Source organism: Neovison vison, chromosome 4 (genome assembly GCF_020171115.1).
Source record: "Neovison vison isolate M4711 chromosome 4, ASM_NN_V1, whole genome shotgun sequence".
Taxonomy (NCBI): domain Eukaryota; kingdom Metazoa; phylum Chordata; class Mammalia; order Carnivora; family Mustelidae; genus Neogale; species Neogale vison.
Window position 1 is genome coordinate 217,334,903 of NC_058094.1, and position 20,902 is coordinate 217,355,804.

General features: G+C 41.2%; 1 protein-coding gene across 1 annotated transcript in view; it reads left to right on the forward strand.

The window, feature by feature from the left end:
- TBXAS1 (thromboxane A synthase 1) overlaps positions 1-20,902 on the forward strand; it is a 165,858-nt gene that overhangs the window by 39,174 nt on the left and 105,782 nt on the right. Inside the window, exons 3-4 of the mRNA XM_044246702.1 lie at positions 13,021-13,114; positions 15,717-15,769. Of these exons, the coding sequence (XP_044102637.1) occupies positions 13,021-13,114; positions 15,717-15,769 (147 nt within the window). The remainder of the gene's footprint in view (positions 1-13,020; positions 13,115-15,716; positions 15,770-20,902) is intronic.

Here is a 20,902-nt window from a genome sequence, read left to right on the forward strand (position 1 = left end):
AAGTGGTAATGGTTTTCATTTATGGCCACAACATAGTTTCCTTTTAAATGAATGCATTTAAGTTTGTTTAAAGGAAATGGGGAAGCAAGTAATAGCAGAGGAGATTTGCAGATATGAAAAAATTGTAAAGATGTTCTACAAATGACTGAATTTAGAAGTTTAATGTCTTCATACCGATTGAGATTTATTGACTCAACCGACTCTCCTGCTCTGAAAAGATGGGATAAAAATGGAAAAGTTAGCTCTCTGTGCTGTAATAGTCATCAACTGGATGACTTATTCTTTGTTTAAAGAAAATTGTAGTGTCTTCTTTAAAATATTTATCTGTTGGCTGTTCAGGCAGTAGAGCCAGCAAAGCCTAGTTCAGTGATGGCCCAGACAGAGGCTGTGTGATATGAGCCTTGAGTTTGCCTCTGCCCCACCCCCAAGGAGCTGTACCACCCAGTTCTCTCTAAACAGGAAGCCCTGATGATCTCACTGTCCCCACAGAGACATTTCCCCTTTTCAGGCATACTCCAAAATAAAGTCAGGATATATACACACTATAAAGTGATGTGGCAACTAAATAATGACTCCCAAAGATGTCCAGGTCCAAATCCCTGGAAACTGTGAATGCCATTTAGATGGCAAAAGGGACTTTGAGGGTGTGATTAAGGCTCTCAAAGTGGGGAAGGTGTTCTGAATTCCCCTCATCGGCCCTAAATGTAATCACAAGGGCCCTTATGAGAGGGATACAGGAGGAATCAGAATCAGAGACATTAATGTGGTTACTGAAAGTAGAGATTAGAGAGATGTGGCCATAAGCCAAGGAGGCAAAGAACTGATACTCCTCTGGACAGAAAGAAACAGCCCTAGTGACATCTTAACTTTAGACTACCAAGATTGATTCTGGACTATGGACCTCCAGAACTGTAAGATAATACATTATTTTGTTTTAAACCATCAGCTTTGTGGTTGTTTGTTACAGCAACAATAGGAAACTAATACAGCTAGGAGAGCTTACTTTTAAAATTTCCTTCACTTTCTTTTTTTTAAATTAAATTATATTTTTTTGTGTGTGTTCCAAGATTCATTTTTTTCCCCCAAGATTCATTGTTTATGCACCACACCTAGTGCTTCATGCAATGTGTGCCCTCCTTAATACCTACCACCAGGATCACCCAACCCCCCACCACCCTCCCCTCCAAAACCCTGTTTGTTTCTCAGAGTCCATAGTCTCGCATGGTTCATCTCCCCCTCTGATTTCCCCCAACTCACTTCTCTCCTTCACCCAATGTCCTCCACGTTATTCCTTATGCTCTACAAGTAAGTGAAACCATATGATAATTAACTCTCTCTGCTTGACTTATTTCACTCAGCATGATCTCCTCCAGTCCCATCCATGTTGATACAAAAGTTGGGTATTCATCCTTTCTGGTGGAGGTAGAATACACTTTCTTTTTTAATTTTATTTTTAAAATTTAAATTCAATTAACATATAGTGTATTAGTCTCAGAAGCAGAGTCCGTGATTCCTTAGTCTCATATGATACCCAGTGCTTGTTTTATCACGTGCCCTCCTTAACTCCCATCACCCAGTTACCCCCTCCCCCATCACCTCCCCTCCAGCAACCCTCAGTTCATTTCCTATGATTAAGAGTCTCTAATGGTTTGTCTCACTCTCTGATTTGATCTTGTGTTATTTTTCTCTCCCTTCCCCTATGATCCTCTATTTTGCTTCTTAAATGCCACATAAGAATGAGATCATATGATAACTGTCATTCTCTGATTGACTTCTTCCACTTGGCATAATACCCTCTACTTCCATCTACGTCATTGCAAATGGCAAGATTTCTTTTTTCTTTTCTTTGCTGGCTGAGTAGTATTCCACTGTGTGTGTGTGTGTGTGTGTGTGTGTGTGTGTGTATCACATCTTCTTTATCCATTCATCTGTTCATGGACATCTGGGCTCTTTCCGTAGTTTGGCTATTGTGGACGTTGCTGCTATAAACATTGGGGTGCATGTGTCCCTTTGTACCTTTGGGGTAAATACCAGCAGTGCAATTGCTGGGTCATAGGATAGCTCTATTTTCAACTTGTTGAGGAACCTCCGTACTGTTTTCCAGAGTGGCTGCACCTGCTTGCATTCCCATCAACAGTGTAGGAGATTTCTCTGCAACCTCTCCAACATCTGTCATCCCCTGACCTGCTGATGATTTTAGCCATTCTGATTTGTGTGAGGTGGAAAAATTCCCTCACTTTCTAATAGGATTCACCATACTGATCTTTTTTGTAGATACCACTAGACATTTAAAATAATACTAATTACAGAGGAGTCAATTAAAAAGTTACAGGATCTATTTATGTTTTTGAATAGACATTCATGTGATTGAAGTATCAAAATAATATCATGAAGTATCACCAAGAAGTACAATGAAAAGTCTTTCTCCTCTTAGGATCCCTAGAGATCATTTTCCACTAAACGGAACCAGGACTTCTTGGGAAAATGGATAATCTAGGTCTAGGGCAAGAAATGTACAAGATGAACCTGGAGCATCTTGTCACTTCAGAAAGCAAGAAAGACGTTCTATCAAAAACACCCAGGAGCAAACTTATAAATGCTCCTACTAGCCAAAGATGAGACAATTTGATGAATAAAATGATGATTGCAATGGATCAAAGAGCATCAAATATTTTTTAAATCCATGAATTCATAAGGATACAAAATATCATGAGTTACTAATGAAAGATGTTACAGAATCAACTCATTATTTTGAAAACTAACAATAAAAGGAAAGACTTGAACATTGATCCTACTTTTCTTATATGAACAGTTCCTCAGAGTAATTGTAGCAGTAGAGGGTAAATTCAGAATTATTCCAGCTAATAAGTGCAGAAGGAATATCAGCATTTTGCAGCTTCTAATGAATTAATAGATCTAGGTGATAATCCTCACAGCAGCTAAGATCACAATAAAAGAGAAAAATAGACATTATCAATCTCCTGTAGAGCAGTCCTGCAGAAGAAAGAAGAAGCCTCTGGATCAGTGGTTTCCAAACTTGGAACACCACAATCACCTGAGGATCTTTTTAAAATTCCAGAGCCCCAGCGACACCCTAAATAATTAAGTCACCACGGGGGGTGGGGATGGGACACAAAATGAATATATTCTGAAGGTTCTCGGGGTGCAGACAAATTCAAGAACCAATGGTTTAGATCTAACTACCAGACTGGGACTGAAGAACATGTTGAACTACACCAGAGGAAGCAACCAGTGAAATTCAGACTATGGGAAAACCTTCAAGACACAACCTGTTCTGTTTATAAAAAATGCAAGAGGAAAAAAGGTGGGTGGGAAGAAGTTGAGGGAAATTTAGAGACTTGATAATTAAAAGGCCTCTGCCCCAATTACAACATATAGAATTTATTTAGGTCCTCATTTGATAATCATACTGTAAAATTATGAGACAATTGGGGAAATTTAAATGCCAACTATGGATAATATTGTGTCTTGATGACTTTCCAACTTTGCTGCATAGTATACTATTCAATATGCATAATGATTTATTCAATAATGCATAATGATTTATTTAAACAGCCCCAAACTGACAGATATCTAGGTTGTTTCCAGTCTTTCCATGTTGTAGAAATGCTGAAATGAATACCCCTCAACATACATATATGTTCAAGTATATGGGTAGAACAAATTCCTAGAAGTGAATTTGATGAGTCAAAGGGAAATGCATATGCTAGATACTAGCAAATCATCCTCCTATGGGCTTGTACCAGGATAGAAGCAGTGGAGATGGAGAGAAGTGGGCAGATATGATAAGAGTGTATGTAAAGTAAGAAAAACGAAAGAAAAGGCTAAATCAGGTCTAATATCAGTCAGCTTCAGGTAAGTTTCACATGGATAGCAACTGCCTCCAATCTCAGTGATTTACATCAACAAATACTTATTTCTTGCCCCCACGAAATGTCCACCATGGGCCACTTTCAACTCTGGTCCTCCTCATCTTCATAACAGGACCCAGGCTTCTGGAACAACTCTCACTTGGGAGACTAGTGGTCTCATGGCATAGGGGAAAATATCAAATGGCTCACCACGTGCTGCTCTTTTGAGTTCTGCTTGGATGTGGCACACATCGTGTCTGTTCGTGCTCAGTTGGCAAAAAAAATGTCATATAACCCAGCCTACTGTAAATGGGCTGGAGAGATGTATAACCCTCCACCTAACCCGGGTAGTCATATTTTAAACAATCACACACTCGACCATGTCTCAGATGTTTCTGGCTTGGGCAACTGGTGGATCGTGGTTGCAACAGTAACATAGAGATAACTGGGCAGGACGAAGTTTAGAGAGAAAACTGAATTCAGGTCTAGATATGTTAAGTTTAATGTGCCTAACAGACATTAAAAGGGTGCGCCAATTTGGCAGTTGGATAAAGAAGAGTTCGGTGGAGAGAATGGAACTAGACATGGAAATGTGGAAGTTAGTGTTGTATAGGGGTATATAAGCTGATGTGACTATTAGAAGGAAAGGAGCCAGCGAGGACACCAAGAAGCAGCTGCTGAGGTCGAAGGAGTGCCGACAGGGAGCATGAGGAAGAGAATGATTCAGGAAGAAGAAAGTGTTCATCTGTGCCAGATGCTGCTCAGAGGTCAAGTACAAAGACTGGCAAGGAAATCACTGATTGACCTGGTCAGGATCATGGGTGACCTTGACAAAGGCAGTCGCAGTGAAGTGGTGGGTACACAAAACGTGGTTGGAACAGCTGGAGAAGAGACTAGGGGTGTAGAAGGGAAGAGAACAAGTCTAGATAATGCTTTCCAAGGAAGTTACTAGCAAGGAAGGAAGAAAAACAAGGCAATAACTAGAATCGAAGGAATTTGCCTTTTTCCTCCAAGATGGAAGATACTGCAACACGTCTGTGTATGGATAGGAATGATCCAGTAGAAAAGGAAACAGGAACACAACAGAAAGAAGAAATTGTTGAGCATTCTGAGTAAAAGATAGGTAAGAAACAGAAGTGAGGGGGTTGGCTTTTACAAGGACAAAAGCTCTCTCATCATAATCGTCAGTTAATTAGTATCTGTTATTATTGTACTTTGGGTTTCTAATAAGCCTGCCTTTGTTCTCGGCGTAGTCACTGTGTGTTCTCATGTGGTGGCTTATCCGCAGCATCCCGGACTCGAGGACAAGAAGGAACAGGTTAGTGGAGTGAGTTGCTACCAGCACCTGTTCGAAATGTGGCCAACCTGGTTTCCACTCTCACTCAACTGTGGCAGCATCACCTTGGGTACATTCCCTGGCCTCTTTAAGATTTAATTTCCTAATCAGCAAGATGAAGATAATATTGATTTCTACCTTTACATGATTGTTGGAAGTCTCATGTAAGACAATGTATAAAAAGTTCTTAGCACGGTACCTGGTACATAGGAAACATCCAAAATTATTATAAATTATAATAATAGTAATGACTGTATAACTCTCTTTGCATGTCTGTATAAATGTATTTTTCTTCTGTTGTGACAAAGCTGTCATCAGTTTACGATTACAATGACTAGGCTTTTGTGGTTCTTACATTATTGGGGAAAGAACTGCACATCAGTCAGATACTTCAGTATTTGCTCAGTACTCCTTCATTCTTCTACCTCCAGAGGAGTGAAGATTAGAAGAAGTTCCCTTTTCTAGGTCTTTGGATTCAGATTATAATGAATTTTATTTACTATGTCTTGTGGATAAGGCTGGGCAGAATTGAAAACAATTGGAAGGTCTTATTTAAAGATATATTCCAATATATTCCAAGATATTCTAAAATATCTTCCTGAGTTTTGCTTGTGTGCACCTTACAGAATTTTTTTTTAAGATTTTATTTATTTGAGAGAGAGAAAGAGAGAGAGCATGAAAGGGGTGAGGGGCAGAGGGAGAAGCCAGCCCCGTGATGAGCAGAGGGCCTGATGTGGGACTTGATCCTGGGACTCCAGGATCATGACCTGAGCCTAAGGCAGTTGCTTAACCAACTGAGCCACCCAGGTGCCCCTACAGTACGTTTTATATTATATTATATTCAGAAGTTTCCTATTAGAATGTCATTAGACAACGAAAGCACTACATTTCAAAATGTGTAGGATGCAGGTAAAGAAGTCTTTGGGTATGTGTGTGGGGGAAGTACTTAGAGTAGGATTTACATCCCTAACTACATTTATTTTTTTAAAATACTGAAAAAAAGTGAGTTATATTGTTAACTTAAAAACTCAAACAAAAAAACAAAGAAACAAAGAACAACGAGTAAACCCAAAGAAAGTAGAAGAAATACCACAATAAAAAATGAGTATAAAATAATGAAATACAAAACAAACGAAAAACCTAGAAATGATCAAAAAAAGCAAAATTTGATGCTTTGAAAAGATGAATAAAATAAACAAGCTTATAGCAAGACTAATCTAGAAAAACTCCCTAAGGAAACTAGTAATAGAAGAAATGTCTTTAACCCAGTAAAGGATATCTGCAAAAACTCTGCAGCAAAACCTCACACTTGATTTTTTAGATACACTCCACAGTCAGGAGAATGAAAAGGATACTCTCTTTTATTGCTGCTTTTAAACATTGTACTAGAGGTCCTAACCAATGTAATAAGAGAAGACAATGAAAAATGAGAGAAAAGGATTAATAGAACTGATATTATTTGTATAAAATATGACAGTCAGCATAAGAAATCAGATATTCCACAGGTGAATCAGTAGAACAGAGAAAGTTTAGAAGGATCCTTGATGATAAGATTGGCATAAAAAACAAATGGTGAAATCATATGGTATTTGTCTTTCTCTGACATATGTGGAATTTAAGAAACGAAACAGATAAACATAGGGGATGGGAAGGAAAAAAATAAGACGAAAACAGAGAGGAAGAAAAACTATAAGAGATTCTTAACTATGCGAAACAAACTGAGGGTTGCTGGAGGGGTGGTGGGGGGCACTTGTAGTAATGAGCACCGGGTGTTATATGCAACTCATGAATCACTAAACTCTACCTCTGAAACTAATAATACACTATATGGTAATTTTTTAAAAGTCCAAATGGAGTTTCTACACATGAGCAATACCAATAACAAATACATGTAGATGGCAAAAAGATACTCTTCTGTGCATAAGATTAGAAAATGTTACTGAACAAAAGAGATAATGGAATTAATGGAGAGCTACAACACATTCACAGGATGAGAATACTCAATGTGGTGATAACGTTTGTACTCTAATTTATAAATTTAATGCAATTCCAAATCTCAACAAAATTTTTCATCAAACTAGACTAATTAATTCTAAAATATCAGAAAGTAAGATATTAAAAAGTATTACAGAATTATAATAGCTAAAATAGTGAGGGGTTTCCACAAGCCAGACAAAAGGATCAGAATAGACCCAAGCACCACTAGTACTAAGGTGTATGACAGAGGCGGCCAGTCAGCAGGGAAAGAGGAGCAGGACAGCAAACATACTGTCTCTTGGCCAACTGTTTCTAGTGGTATGCCTGGTTTTAGGGCAGGATTATTTTACCAGGATCCCAGGGACATACTTGTTTGATGAGCCCCCTCTCATTATAGAACCTGACTCAACACGTTACCCTCTGATGACAGATTTGGTGTCTCAAGTACTTGGAAAGGAGGGACTCTGAGTAGGAACATCAGATTCTTGTTCCTGGAAAAGGACACCGACTTTATAGATTAGTGAATGAACATTCTGCTTTGCAAGTTTTATCTTAGTAGATAATCTAACTAGTACTACTAATGGAGACATTGGATGAATGTACACCAGATGATTTCCAGCCCTGAAGTCAAGCTGAGAGCAAGGTCTTGAGGGAATGGGTTCCAGGAAAGGGGACTGAACATGAAGCTAAGGATGCTGAAACAGAGATGAGGTGCTGACAGGGCAACTGGAATGACCTCTTCTAGAAGCTTCGTATTTCCAAGGAACTCCTGGTGGGAGGCATGACTGAGGCAACCGCTATGCTTACGGTTTCTGTGGTATAAATGGGGCAAGGAGGGAGAAGAAAACAGAATTTAAAATCAACTAACAAGGCAATGGTGAGTTATTTTCTAAATAAAAACTATTTAGAATTCATTTGCTTATCTTCCTCTCCCGGTCCAAATGTGTGCTTGGAGTCAGCCTGCAGTCACCTATCAATGACTGCTCAGTTTCCAATTAATTATTTAACCAGTCAGTGGGCACAATTGTGCCTGCCACCTAGATAAGCCAGGGTAGGAACAGGGGGGAGGGGGCGGGGAGAATCATTTTGAAGTTGGGAAATATTTTTGAAATTAGAGGAAAAAGAGATGGTAAAATGTATTCTCTCTCGCTGTCTCTGTCTCTCTCTCTCTCTCTCTAATAATGAAAGAAATGCAGACATCAAGATATACTGACGTGTCTACAAAATTAGAAAAAAATTTCATGAGAGCCTTTGGTGAAATGGATACACACACAGTGAGACTTGTTGGGACAAACTTTCTGGGAAACTTTGTGTACCAGTGTTTGAATTCGGTGACCCATGGATTTCAGGTCTGGGAAAGCTCCATGGAGAAAGTGCTGGAAAGGCTTGATGCACAGAGATATTCATTACAGTAGCATAGTTTAAATTAGATAAAAATTCAAGATCACCCTGAATATTTAATAATAAGAATAGTTTAGTATATTAGGATATGTCCATAAGAGGAATATCATATAGCCATAGAAATAATATTCATAAAGAATTCATGACATGGAGATTTTTCTTTATATTAAATGAAAAAAGTAGAAATACAAAGAAATAGAAATAGAAAAACATGATAGAAAATAGAATTTCAAAAATAGAAAATATCCTCAGAGAAAAAACTGGAAAGAATTAGAGTAAAATGAAAGTAGGCCATATCTCCAATAGTTGGTAGTATTTTTTGCCCAAATTTCTGTCAAAGCTAGCCAACATCGCATTCTGTTCCTTTGTCTTAAGACCTTTTGGAAGCTACAATTTAAAGTCTTAGTTTCTAATAACATTTCCAATGTGGCCACAATTTTTAATGGAATTGATGGTTGTACGTGTTGCAAGTGTAGAGAACCATGACAAAGGGCTTTTCTTCTCCAAAGAACAGGACAGATGGGCTACCTGGCTTCACTGGAGGATCACAGTTTTTACCCCAGGAGATGTGTTCTTTCCAAAGGAATCTTTCAGCATTTCAAAAATATCAACAGCCTCTGAAACTCATCAAGGAGCAATTCTTTGATAGTGTTAGTGAGAACGTCATGGATGAACCAGGAGTTGGCTCTTTCCAGAAGCACACTGCAGAGAAACCACTTCCTTTATGGTTGCTTAAGATATACAATGAGGGAAATCTTGGAGGGCAGGCCATTATTTGATGGTCTTCTCTTGCTCCAAACCTCAATCAACTTGACTGTCTCTTTAATGAATGAGTCATCAAAATACCCCACAATTTATCACAAGTGGCTTCTTGGGCTAACCAGTGTATTGGCTGACCACTTCTGTTGAATCCACCAAGAAAGGGCTTTGTCTTGGGGAAAATGAAATGCTGGGGGAATTTCTGGGCTTTAAAAATGAAATCTTACTTTGAAATTGATCCACATGGTTCAATTTATTTAGAGACTGGCAGTGTAAGGCACACCATTGCCATTGCAGGGGTGTGTGTGCTGTACCAAGAAACAATGGCTTGAGCTTGAAATGAAACCAAACAATGCTATCTGAAGCTACTGCATATACTTTCTGATGTCATTTTCCAACATTAGTATCCTTAATGTAAACAATGATAGATGTCCATAATCATAATTAAGGGATATTTGCATTCATTCCCATCAAAGAGGGGCACCCAGTGGCTCAGTCGTTAAGCGTCTGCTTTCTGCTCAGGTCATGATCCCGGGGTCCTGGGATCGACCCACATCGGGCTCCCTGCTCAGCGGGGAGCCTGCTTCTCCCTCTCCCACTAACCCTGCTTGTGTTTCCTCTCTCGCTGTATGCCTCTCTCTGTCAAACAAATAAATAAAAAATCTTTTTAAAAAATTCCCATCAAAGAGAAGCTGTTCTAAATATCACAATATGGTGGCCACTCGGTCACTTATTACCTTTCACAATAGCCTCCCAGGCCACCTGCACTTTTCTGATGGCACAGGACTTAATGGCACAATTTGACATAAAAAAAGAAATATCCTCTGCAATGACAGTTTTTAACGTAGTAGGAGGACATTTTTAAAATCTTTTTTCAATGACTCTCTAAAACTCATTCAGGGGTATTCCTGGTGTTTTCCTTTCCTAGGGGTTGTCATAACAAAGTACAAAAAACTGGGCTTAAAAACACCAGAAATTTGTTTTCTCACTGTTCTGGAAGCTAGAAGTCTGAAATTATGCTTTTTGCAGGGCTGTGCTCCCTCTGAAACCTGTAGGGGGGACTCCTTCCTGGCTTCTTTCTAGCTTCTGCTGGTTTGTTGACCATCTTTGGTGTTCCCTGGCTTGTAGCTGTGTAACTCTGGTCTCTGCCTTTGCTGTCACATGAAATTTTCCCTGTGTCTCCATGTCTTCATGTGGCTATCCTTTTATGAGGACACCAGTCATGGGTTAGGGATCCACTCTACTTGAGTATGATCTCATCTTTTTTTTTTAAATTTATTTATTTGTCAGGGAGAGAGAGCTCGAGAGTACACAAGCAGGGAGAGCAGCAGGTGGAGGGAGAAGCGGGCTCCCTGTTGAACAAGGAGCAGGACTTGATCCCAGGACCCTCGGATCATGACCTGAGTCGAAGGCAGACGCTTAACCAACTAAGCCACCCAGGCATCCCAACCTTAACTAATCACATTAGCAACCACCCTATCTCTAAATAAGATCATATTCTGTGGGTTAGGGGTTAGGACTTCAACTGATCTTTTTGGGGGGTGACAGATTCAAACCATAACACCTGGGGTCTATGAGTTGTCCAAAGAGCCTTTTTTTTTTTTTTTTTGAGATAGACAGAGGGCAGTATGGGAACATTGGGATCAAAGAGTATGAAACAAGGGTGCAGAGAAGTAAGTGGGAGCAAGACAAATGGAACCCACTTTGCAATTCTGCCTGGAAGTCTCGTGGCAGTGATCTTTCCCCCTGATGATTTTGGTGCAAGGACTTTGGTTACTGATGACGAGTTGTGGCCACTTCCCAGCTGAAGATGCTCAAGTTCTATACTTGAGTATGGGTTGCAAAGTGAAGTTTATGGTTGTGTCCAGAACATTCTCTGCTGATGCCATATGTTTGAAAATGTCTGAATTTTGTGCAGAGACACACAAGCCATGTTTTTGTAAGTGGAGTTACATAATTAGGGCATGGACTTGCATTATAATTAGCACATGTAATTAGGCATAGACTTCTTGTCCTTTAATTAGACAATCAAGACATCTAATTACAAAATTAAGATGTAATTATGTGGCCCAAGATCTACATATTTCCTTCCATCCATTAGAGATCACATTTAGAAAAAAATAATTCACAAAAACTGATGAAGACATGAACCTGGAAACCAGATTCAAGGATGTTGAGGCAAGTCTTAAGTGGGCTGATAAGTTTTCTTTGGTCTTCCCTTTTAGGTGTGAGGGGAGTTATTTAAAATATCATATTCTACTTGAACAAATAATTGTACATACTATGCTATCGACCTTTGGTACACACACTAATGAAGAGGAATGTTGGCACGACTAATCTGTATAATTCACATGTGGCTTCAGAGGGTGATTTGCAATTACACTTCAACATGGACTTCCGTGTGATGTCCTAGGAATTCATTCAAACCCAGTAAAGCAGCCAGATGGTGGAAACCTCCTTCCCATTCTTGGTTCTCCCTTGTGAGTACTTTAGAAGTAGACCCATTGCTCAGAATAATGCAAATCAGCACTTGGGTTGGGTTGTCCTTTCCCTGAATATTTGAATATTTGATAAAAAGTTCTTATTTTAAGTGCTCCTTATTGGACTATATAGGTGGGCAAAGGGGAGGTCAAAGACTATAGCGAACATTCCATCTTTCTAATGATAAGTGAGTGATTTTTAGAGCAGCATTTTGTTCATCTAAATTCTAGTGCTCCTAGGAAGCTTGGCTGTAATGATACGCTCTATATTTTTCCTTGCTCCTAAATTGAGATTTGGCTGATCTCTGCATGATGCTAAACACCCAGTTTGACTCATTAATTTTTCTGAACTAACTGAACTTTTGACCTAATTGGCTGGCTGATTAGGGATTATAGCCATATGTCCAGGTTTTTCTAAGCCAGTTCCGACTTTAACTCTGTTATCCCTCTGTTCCCATAAACTGGTGAAATATCCTAGTAATTCCAATGTTTTGACAGCTACGCTGCACTTCTTAGACTGCTGCTTTCTCCTGGAAAGTGGCATCAGAATCTGTCTGGCCCACGTTTCCTGATTTTTGGTTAAGAAAATATGCTTCCCATATGGTTTTAGGCCATGAAAACAAAGACACGAAGAGGTTATAAGCAGTTGGCGATGAGGTCTTGTCTCCATGGTGTGATCTCTGCCTCCCTATTTCTGTGTTACTCTCTTAAGCCATGGAATGTGATGAGGGACAAATTATGTGCAGAGGTCAGTTTTGACCAGCAAAACACATAAATTTGCACAGGGAACTTATTTTTGTCATTGGGACTTTTTTTTTCCTTTGTCTTCTGATAATTGTTCATGGTTGATGTAGAAGCAAAGGAATTGAACTGGGGAGAGGTACATTTTTAAAAAACAACATATTGATGGTGGGGAAGGGGCATTTAGAAGACAGCCTCGCCAAGTTGTCTCCCACCTCTGAGATTTTAGGATTCCTCCATCTTCAGCCTGCCATGGGATCAGAAGGAATTTCCTTGGGTCCATTCTACTCTCGCCCTCTATGCCTCTATCGCTTTGGTCCTTAGACACTGTCAACCAGAAACCACTCCTTCCACTCTACCTTGAGGAGAACTCACTAATTCTGTTTCCCAATAGAGTCAACATATGAATGAAAACTTCAATTCCTTGGTTTTTAAGATTTGCTTTTCCCCTCAGGTATTCCACATCAGCGTTTTCAAGACTGGAGAAGCTGGGCATCAGACATCCCAAGCCATCTCCTTTTATTGGAAATTTGACATTTTTCCGCCAGGTAAGGGCAGCCTTCCATTGTCTTCCAGCATAAGATATGCTGGGCCCAGGGCAGCTTCTCCCATGGAGCACTGCGTCCATCTAGGTCACCCACACCTGGGTGGTCTATATGTGAAGGCACTGTGTGATGAGCCTTCCCCTCCTTGAATGAAGTCTCACATGATGACAATGTTCCATTGATTATCACTCATCAACATGTGTTGAGTCCTGCCATCTGTCCATTCCTCCATTTACCCCAAATCCAACTGACTGAGTATCTAAATGTGCCAGGCCCTGGGATGTGGAAGAAGTAGAGAGATTACTTATACCCTTAAGCGTGTGCATGAAATCATGGTGTTCAGCACTAGACGGGATGTATCCTAGTGCTAGATTAGGTGAGAGAGATGGTAGCTGTGGTGTCCTTCAGAAGAGAGGAAGATCTGTCAGGGCTAGAATCACCCTGGAGGACTTCCTGGAGATGGAGGTCTGGCAGGAGCAATAAACACAAGGGCAAAAATGCAATACCAGGTGAGGAAAAATAATATGTGTGTTTGGACTTAAATGAGAAATAGGGCACAGCTTGATGAGTAGCCTGGATTGACTAGAAGCCAAAGATGGGGGAGTGACAACCTGGGTGGCTGGCATTCTAGAAAGGCCTGTGTACTATCACTTGTGAGCAGGAGAGGGACCCTAAAGTGGAAAGTCATGCTGCAGGGGAGAAAACTCAGTTTTAAAAGTCTACGTGACGTGGTAAGGGCTTGGCTCAGGCGGTGAGGGTGAAAGAGAAGGATATTGGGGGCAAAGTTAACTCCTAGGATGAATTCGGTGTAGAGAATTCAAGGCAAATGAGCCAAAGCGTCTCTAAGTGTTGAGCCACGTTCACAGGGAGCATGGCCATGAGTTGACAGAAACAGAAGGTCTGGAGGGCAGCTGGTCTGGGGAGATACCTTTGGTTGGCCGGAAAGACAAGCAAGTGGAAAGGTCCTGTAGGCATCTGTAGATGGAGGCCCAAGACACTATCTTCTAAGAATATTTTTGTTTCCCTTCGCTGGGTTTTCTCAGAAGCCAGATGGTTTAATCTGCGAACTCATGGTGGTGCTGCCACCAGACCCTGCATCAGGAGCCGACAGATCCCACGTGTGAAGAACCGCTGAGCTGAACAGAGACAGGAAGGGCTAACTGGGCCAATCCTGGTCATATCTATTCGATGTCGTTCTAGGATTTCCCCACCACCCGCCTCAGAAAGGCTGGCCCTCAGCGCCGCCCAGATAACAGCATTCGCTATTTCTGTCCTTTTCCCTCTTCCTCGGTTTCTTTTCCTTTCTGTCTCTTTTCTCAGTCTGACATTCTCATTCCTCTTTATTGTTGCTGTTGCTCTCTTCCTAGTGTTTTAAATACCTTCTCCCCACCTCTGTCTCAGGGCTGGCGCGCTCACAACGCTAAACCCACAAACAGCGACCTCATTAAGGCTTCCGGTGAGTCCTTGAAGCAAGTGTGAAGAAACTTCTAAGTGTCAAAAGAGAACAACACGCTGGAGAGGAAATTCAAAATAAATAGATTTCACATATTTCTGGGAGGAGGGAATGATCAGTTGTATTCAGTTGAGTAATTTAGTACTAACATTCTGAGGAAAAATAGTAGAACTGTCGATACGAAGAGAACACTGTGCTCCTGCCTCTGGTAATTTCCACATATGCTCCTTTTCAGCTCGTCATCCTTGTATGTACAAACCTTGCCAAGATCCTTCTGGAACATAGTAATTTCAGCGACTATTTTTATATTCATAGAAGCTTTCCTTGATGTATGGCAAGCTTAGACTGTGAAAGTGGATGTAATAAGGATGGGATGTATTTCCATTAAGGACATCCACCTATTCTACCCGCTACCTCCCAACTCTCTCCTCTCCCCCACGCCTCGGTTGTGTCTCCTTTATACTGCATTCCCATGACACAGGGATCTAGCAATCGCCAGACCTTCACCCCTACAGTTCCTCCGTCAATATTTGCACACAAACCCCATCCCCACTACATGACCCCAACCCTGCTGCACAGTGGGTGTGGCATTTTCTGACATCTGTCTCCGGGTATACTTGTTTCCCATGACAAAATGTGTCTAATGTTTTGTCCCATGTGAAGCTACTCTAAGGTTCTTATGTTCTGACTCCATTGATTTTAGTCAAAAATTTCACTTGGATCATGATAATTCAGAATTTGTGATAATTCGGATAGATTCAGCAGGCGTTGACACACATAGTGGCTGTCAAAGGGGGCTTTGCCAAAATTAATAATAATATAAACCACACTGCAGAGGGGAATGTTAACATAGTTGAGAAAGCAAACAGTTTTCAAATATTTTAGCAGCAATTACACGCAAATACTTTAAGTAGAGATGATCTCCTTCCATCCATTAAACCAGAGTTGACCGAGCTTTTTCCTTGGCAATACGTTTTTTAAAGCTATTTGTTTATTCTAATACTTCAAAGTACTTGAAAGCAATAGAACTTGAATTCTTTTTTATTGTTTATGTAATTGTGTTCTCACGGTTCTGGACTTTTTCCTGAATAAATTTGAATACTTGAAATACTGTTTAATCTTATTCTTATGATAGTGATGTGTTTTCTGCAGGGTTTCTGGGAAAGCCAGATGGAGCTCAGAAAGCTATACGGACCTCTGTGTGGGTAAGAGGGACTCCACTTTTCTACCATTTATCTTGATTTCTGCATGTTCTGATAAGGAAGTAATAACCAGAATGGGGATGTTGCGTGCGTTTGGGTCTTTCGAGGACCCACAAAGCCAGGGCATAGCTGTACAGATGAGGCTCCTGGAGGAGGCCCCAGTGTTGCCCAAGGGGGCCCCAAGGGGGCCCCATGCTAGGCTGAAAGAACACCATTTCCCAGCCTTTAAGACCCTGACCAGTTAGGTCAGACCCTGGGTGCCTTGACCATCTCGCACTACTGCTGCAATTGGACACAGTGGCCCTCCATGCCTCAGTTTAGTTTGCCTTGAGAACCCATGACTGGTCTTTTCTCATGAACTTACCAAAACCTAACTTGGATCCATTTTGTTCAATTCTGTGGGTAAAACATGCTGTCAGCTGCATGACCATATAACCTGCCATCCAATACAGTACACTGTGTTGGCCGTGAAAGGGGGCAATATTAATAATTATCCCAGGCCAACAGTGGACATGATGACTGTCCTGGATATACTGGGACATCTGGTCACCCTAGTTCTCTTCCATGTAAAGTACTAGAGCCCTCCTTTTTTCTTGAATTTTCCCTTGTTATGTCTCAGATAATGCTCCTTCTTTAAAAAAAAATAATGAAATTCCAGAATCTGGTGAACAAACATATGTTAAGACCAATTATTTTATTCAAGATTTGACAGACTTGAGTCTCATTCTCAACGTGTGTCTTTCAACACTGGAGTCCTAATCATTTTTAGTCTGTTTCTGTATCGCTCCTCCTCAGCCATGGGGTGATTATTAGCAGCTTTTTTCCAGCCCTCCAGGTCTGTGACCACTGTGTTAGGTGCAGTAAACTTCTGTTGTGGTCCTAATGTACACGCTAATGGGGTCCAGTGGTTTGGGAACCCTTCTATCCATAAGATCCGTGATGCTTCTTCTCCCAGTGATGATTTTCAAAAGACTGACTTGTATTTTATGGAAAGGGCCCTACCTGGGAGTTTTGGCTGGGTAAAGTTTTTGCCAAGTTGTTGGCCAAAGTTTTGGCCAAGTTGTTCAGTTTGCTATATGATCCTGCAAAAGGGACGCCTGGTGGCTCAGTTGGTTGGACGACTGCCTTCGGCTCAGGGCGTGATCCTGGAGTCCCAGGATCGAGTCCCACATCAGGTTCCCAGCTCCATGGGGAGTCTGCTTCGCTCTCTGACCTTCTCCTTGCTCATGCTCTCTCTCACTGTCTCTCTCTCTCAAATAAATAAATAAAATCTTTAAAAAAAAAAATAAATTGTCATACTAGATGCTCTCTGAATTAGTTTGTTACTGCTGCAGAAAAAACTGACCTAAAATGCAGGGACTTAAACAATAAATTATTATTCATCACATGTCTAAGGAGTGGCTGGAATCGATTAATCTAAGCTACCCTTGGCTCAACTCAGCTGGGCTTGCTGGTGCATCTGCTGGTCCTCTGGGGAGCCAGCTCACTTAGGCTCAAGTGGGGCAACTCTGCTCTATGTATCTCTCATCCTTCTTGGAATATCAAGGAAACCAGGAAAGGCTCTTCTCAAGGTGAAGGCACGTATTCAAGAGAGCATACCTAAGAGCACAAGAACATTTTAAGTTTCTGCTGCATCATGTCTGATAACATCCTTTTGGCCAAACCAAGTTCTATGGCCACTCAAAGTCAAGGCAGGAAGCACACTCTGCCCGCAGTGAGGCCAAAGCAAGTCACTTGGCCAAGCCTGACACAGATGGGGCAGGGAGGTGTGTTCCTCTGATGGAAGGGCAGGGAGACGGTGCACATCTTTCAATAATAATTAACTCTATGTAATTCTCTAAGATATCTTTTAGCTTTGTCTTCACTTTTTTCTTACTTGCATAGCTTCTTGCTTTAAGTATGATAGATACTTAATAAAGGCTCAAAGGATTAACCCATTTACCTTTCTCTTACTCTTGTGCTGTTCTATTGCTTTTTCAAAGCTCTCATTCCAACAGCCTCTTCCCAACAGTCTCTTCCCAACAGTCTCAATCTGTGGTTGACTTGACACTGACCTTGGAGACTGTCCCATACATTACTGAGACATAGCAGTGACTCAGAATGACAGCAGCTTCCCTAGAATTAGGAAAAGGCCTCTCTAAGTTTGAATTCTAGGAATCCATCCCCTGGAGTACTCTTCTGGTACAGATTTTTCAGAGTAGAGCACTTGGGCATTTTAAAATAATTTTAAAATGTCAGATGAAGAGTTTAAAGGGCACTGTATTAACTTGTGGCTGGCGTGGTGTGCATGCCGGTGTGAGAGGTGGGGGGCAAAGAGAAAGAGGGGAGGAGGGAGAGAAAATTAGTCTCTTTGACAACAGGATGTCTAATCAACTCCACCAGCCCAACTTTAACTAACTTAACACCATTTATCCTTTCCATTTCAAGAAAAAGGGAATCGAAGAGAGTGATTTCTGATGAGGTTGTAGAGATAGAAACTGCATTATCATCTCCACTCTTTGTTCTCACCTCTGGTGAAAAGGGAAAATAAGAAAGGGGATGAAATAATTTCTTCCTATAGAACTGTCAACATTTTTCTCCTTTAGAAAAAAAGATGAGCCACAAAATGCTGACTTCTTTTTAAACATGTCCACTCCTGGATTTGGAGTCAAGATGGTGATGGGGCCAAGTCCTGCCTGAGCGCTGTAATCTTGATGAGAACTGGTGTGCTCACCTTTAAAAATGAAAGGGATGGGGACACCTGGGTGGCTCAGTTGGTTAAGCTGGTTGGGAATGTCAAGGAGGAACTATGTTCAGTAAAAAGCCTTTCTTTTACACAGTGATTTAGTTGAACTTATATTAATTTTTAGATCATTTTAATTTATTTTTTAAAAGATATTTATTTATTCATCAATTATTATTTTTGGGAGAGAAAGCGTGCATGCACAAACAGGGGAGTGGCAGGGGGAGCGGGAAAAGCAGGCTTGCTGCCAAGCAGGGAGCCCGATGAAATGCTGGGCTCAATCCCAGGACCCTGGGATGACATCCCGAGCCAAAGACAGATGCTTAATGGACGATGGAGCCACCCAGGCACCCCTACTTTTATTTATTTATTTTTAAAGATTTTATCTCTTTATTTGACACAGAGAGAGAGAGCGAGCACAAGCAGGGGGACAGGCAGAGGGGGAGAAGAAGCAGGCTCCCTGCAGAGCAGGGGAAGCACGATATGGGACTCTATCCCGGTACTCTGGGATCATGACCTGAGCTAAAGGCAGTGGCTTAACCAACTGAACCACTCAGGCGCCCCTACTTTTATTTTTTTAGAAAATATTACCAAGCCCAGATTGGTCCTCTTAAAAATTAAAATGATAGATCGACGCAGCATCTGACAAGGGAAGCCCCGCACTGTTGATACCATCTAGAGAGGCACTGCCTTGCTGGGTGTCGGGACAGTACTCCGTGCTGGGAGAAGCGCGCGCAGAGAGGACCTCCTCCCTGCTCTGGACCTGAAAGCCAAATATGGGGATCATGATGCTTTTTATCTGGTTGTTATCATAGCAACTCAGTCAGAGTCTGGGTCCCCAAACTGGAGATCGGCTCCTTATCCGTCCTCCCTCCCACTGCCTGCTATGGGGAAGATACTGCTCGAGAAGCTTTCTGCCAAGAAGGGTTGACAGCATCACTGTTTATTGTCACCGCCACCACCACCGAGAACAAAATGTCTTTACCAAGTATCTAATTATGTAGCCTGCTTTGCCACGCGCTGTGCAGATAAAACTACACATGTTGTCTCTGCCTTCTTTGAACTTGAATGTAAAGCAGATGGACTGGCACGCGTACCTCTCCAGTTTTTATTCACAATACTTGGTTTGAACTCTTTTGAATTGCACGGTAGGACCCCTGACAACATAATAGGACGAAAGTGAGGCTTTACAGCTTTAGACAACCTGCCGTCAGTTCACGATTACTGGTTAGCTCCTTCGGTCCGAGTGTGAGCCCCAGTTGGATTTATATTCCTTCCTAAACCCTAAAAGAACAGCATCACCATAACCATCAGACACTTGTGATTGGATAGAAACAGGATGGAGATGATTTTCCCCTCCACTTTGTAACTGGCTTTATAATCCAGGGGATGACAAGCCTTTATTAAACTCTTCCTATTAATTACTTTTAAGTACTTACGGCACCTAAGTTTAGCTCATTTGTGACCCCTGAAGTCTCCTATCCAAAGCTTCTTTACCCTTCTCTTAGATGTCTTTTTTTTTTTTTTAATTTGACAGAGAGATCACAAGTAGGCAGAGAGGCAAGCAGAGAGAGAGAGAGGAGGAAGCAGGCTCCCTGCTGAGCAGAGAGCCCGATGTGGGACTCGATCCCAGGACCCTGAGATCATGACCTGAGCCGAAGGCAGCGGCTTAACCCACTGAGCCACCCAGGCGCCCCTCTCTTAGATGTCTTTTAAGGGATGGTTCTGTAGCTGTTCTTTTTAGCTCCATCTCTATCTCTTCTTGCCCTTACTTTATTTTGACCCTTGATTTCTAGTATAAACTTTACTCCCTCTTGTTGAATTTGATTCTCGTGCTTCTTGGCCTCCATCCTTCTCCACCCCTCCATTTCATTACTGCCCCCTCATTCCTATATCCCTTTAACAAGCCAGATTTGTATAGTGATCTCATATACCCTCCTTGGAATAGTATGTTGTAAGTAGGTAAGCATGCATATTGTACACAATTCATAAAGTACAAACAAGTATTCAGCAGAAAGTGAAACTGACACCCTTCTTGGACCCTTAGCCACTCTTTCCCAGAAGAAACCTCTGCTATCAATTTCCTAACAGTCAGATGGATAATATATGCTAGATGCTGTTCTTTATCTTGCCTTGTTCATTAATGATATTTGTGAAATTGTCCCATTTCAGTACATTCATTCTTGTTAATAGCTATTCTCTTTTTTAAGATTTTATTTATTTATTTGACAGAGAAAGAGATAGCGAGAATAGGAACACAAGCAGGGGGAGAAGGAGAAGCAGACTTCCTGCTGAGCTGGGAGCCCAATGTGAGGCTCGATCCCAGGACTCTGGGATCATGACCTGAGCCGAAGGCAGACATTTAATGACTGAATCACCCAGGTGCCCCATAACTGCTATTCTGTTTTTTCAGG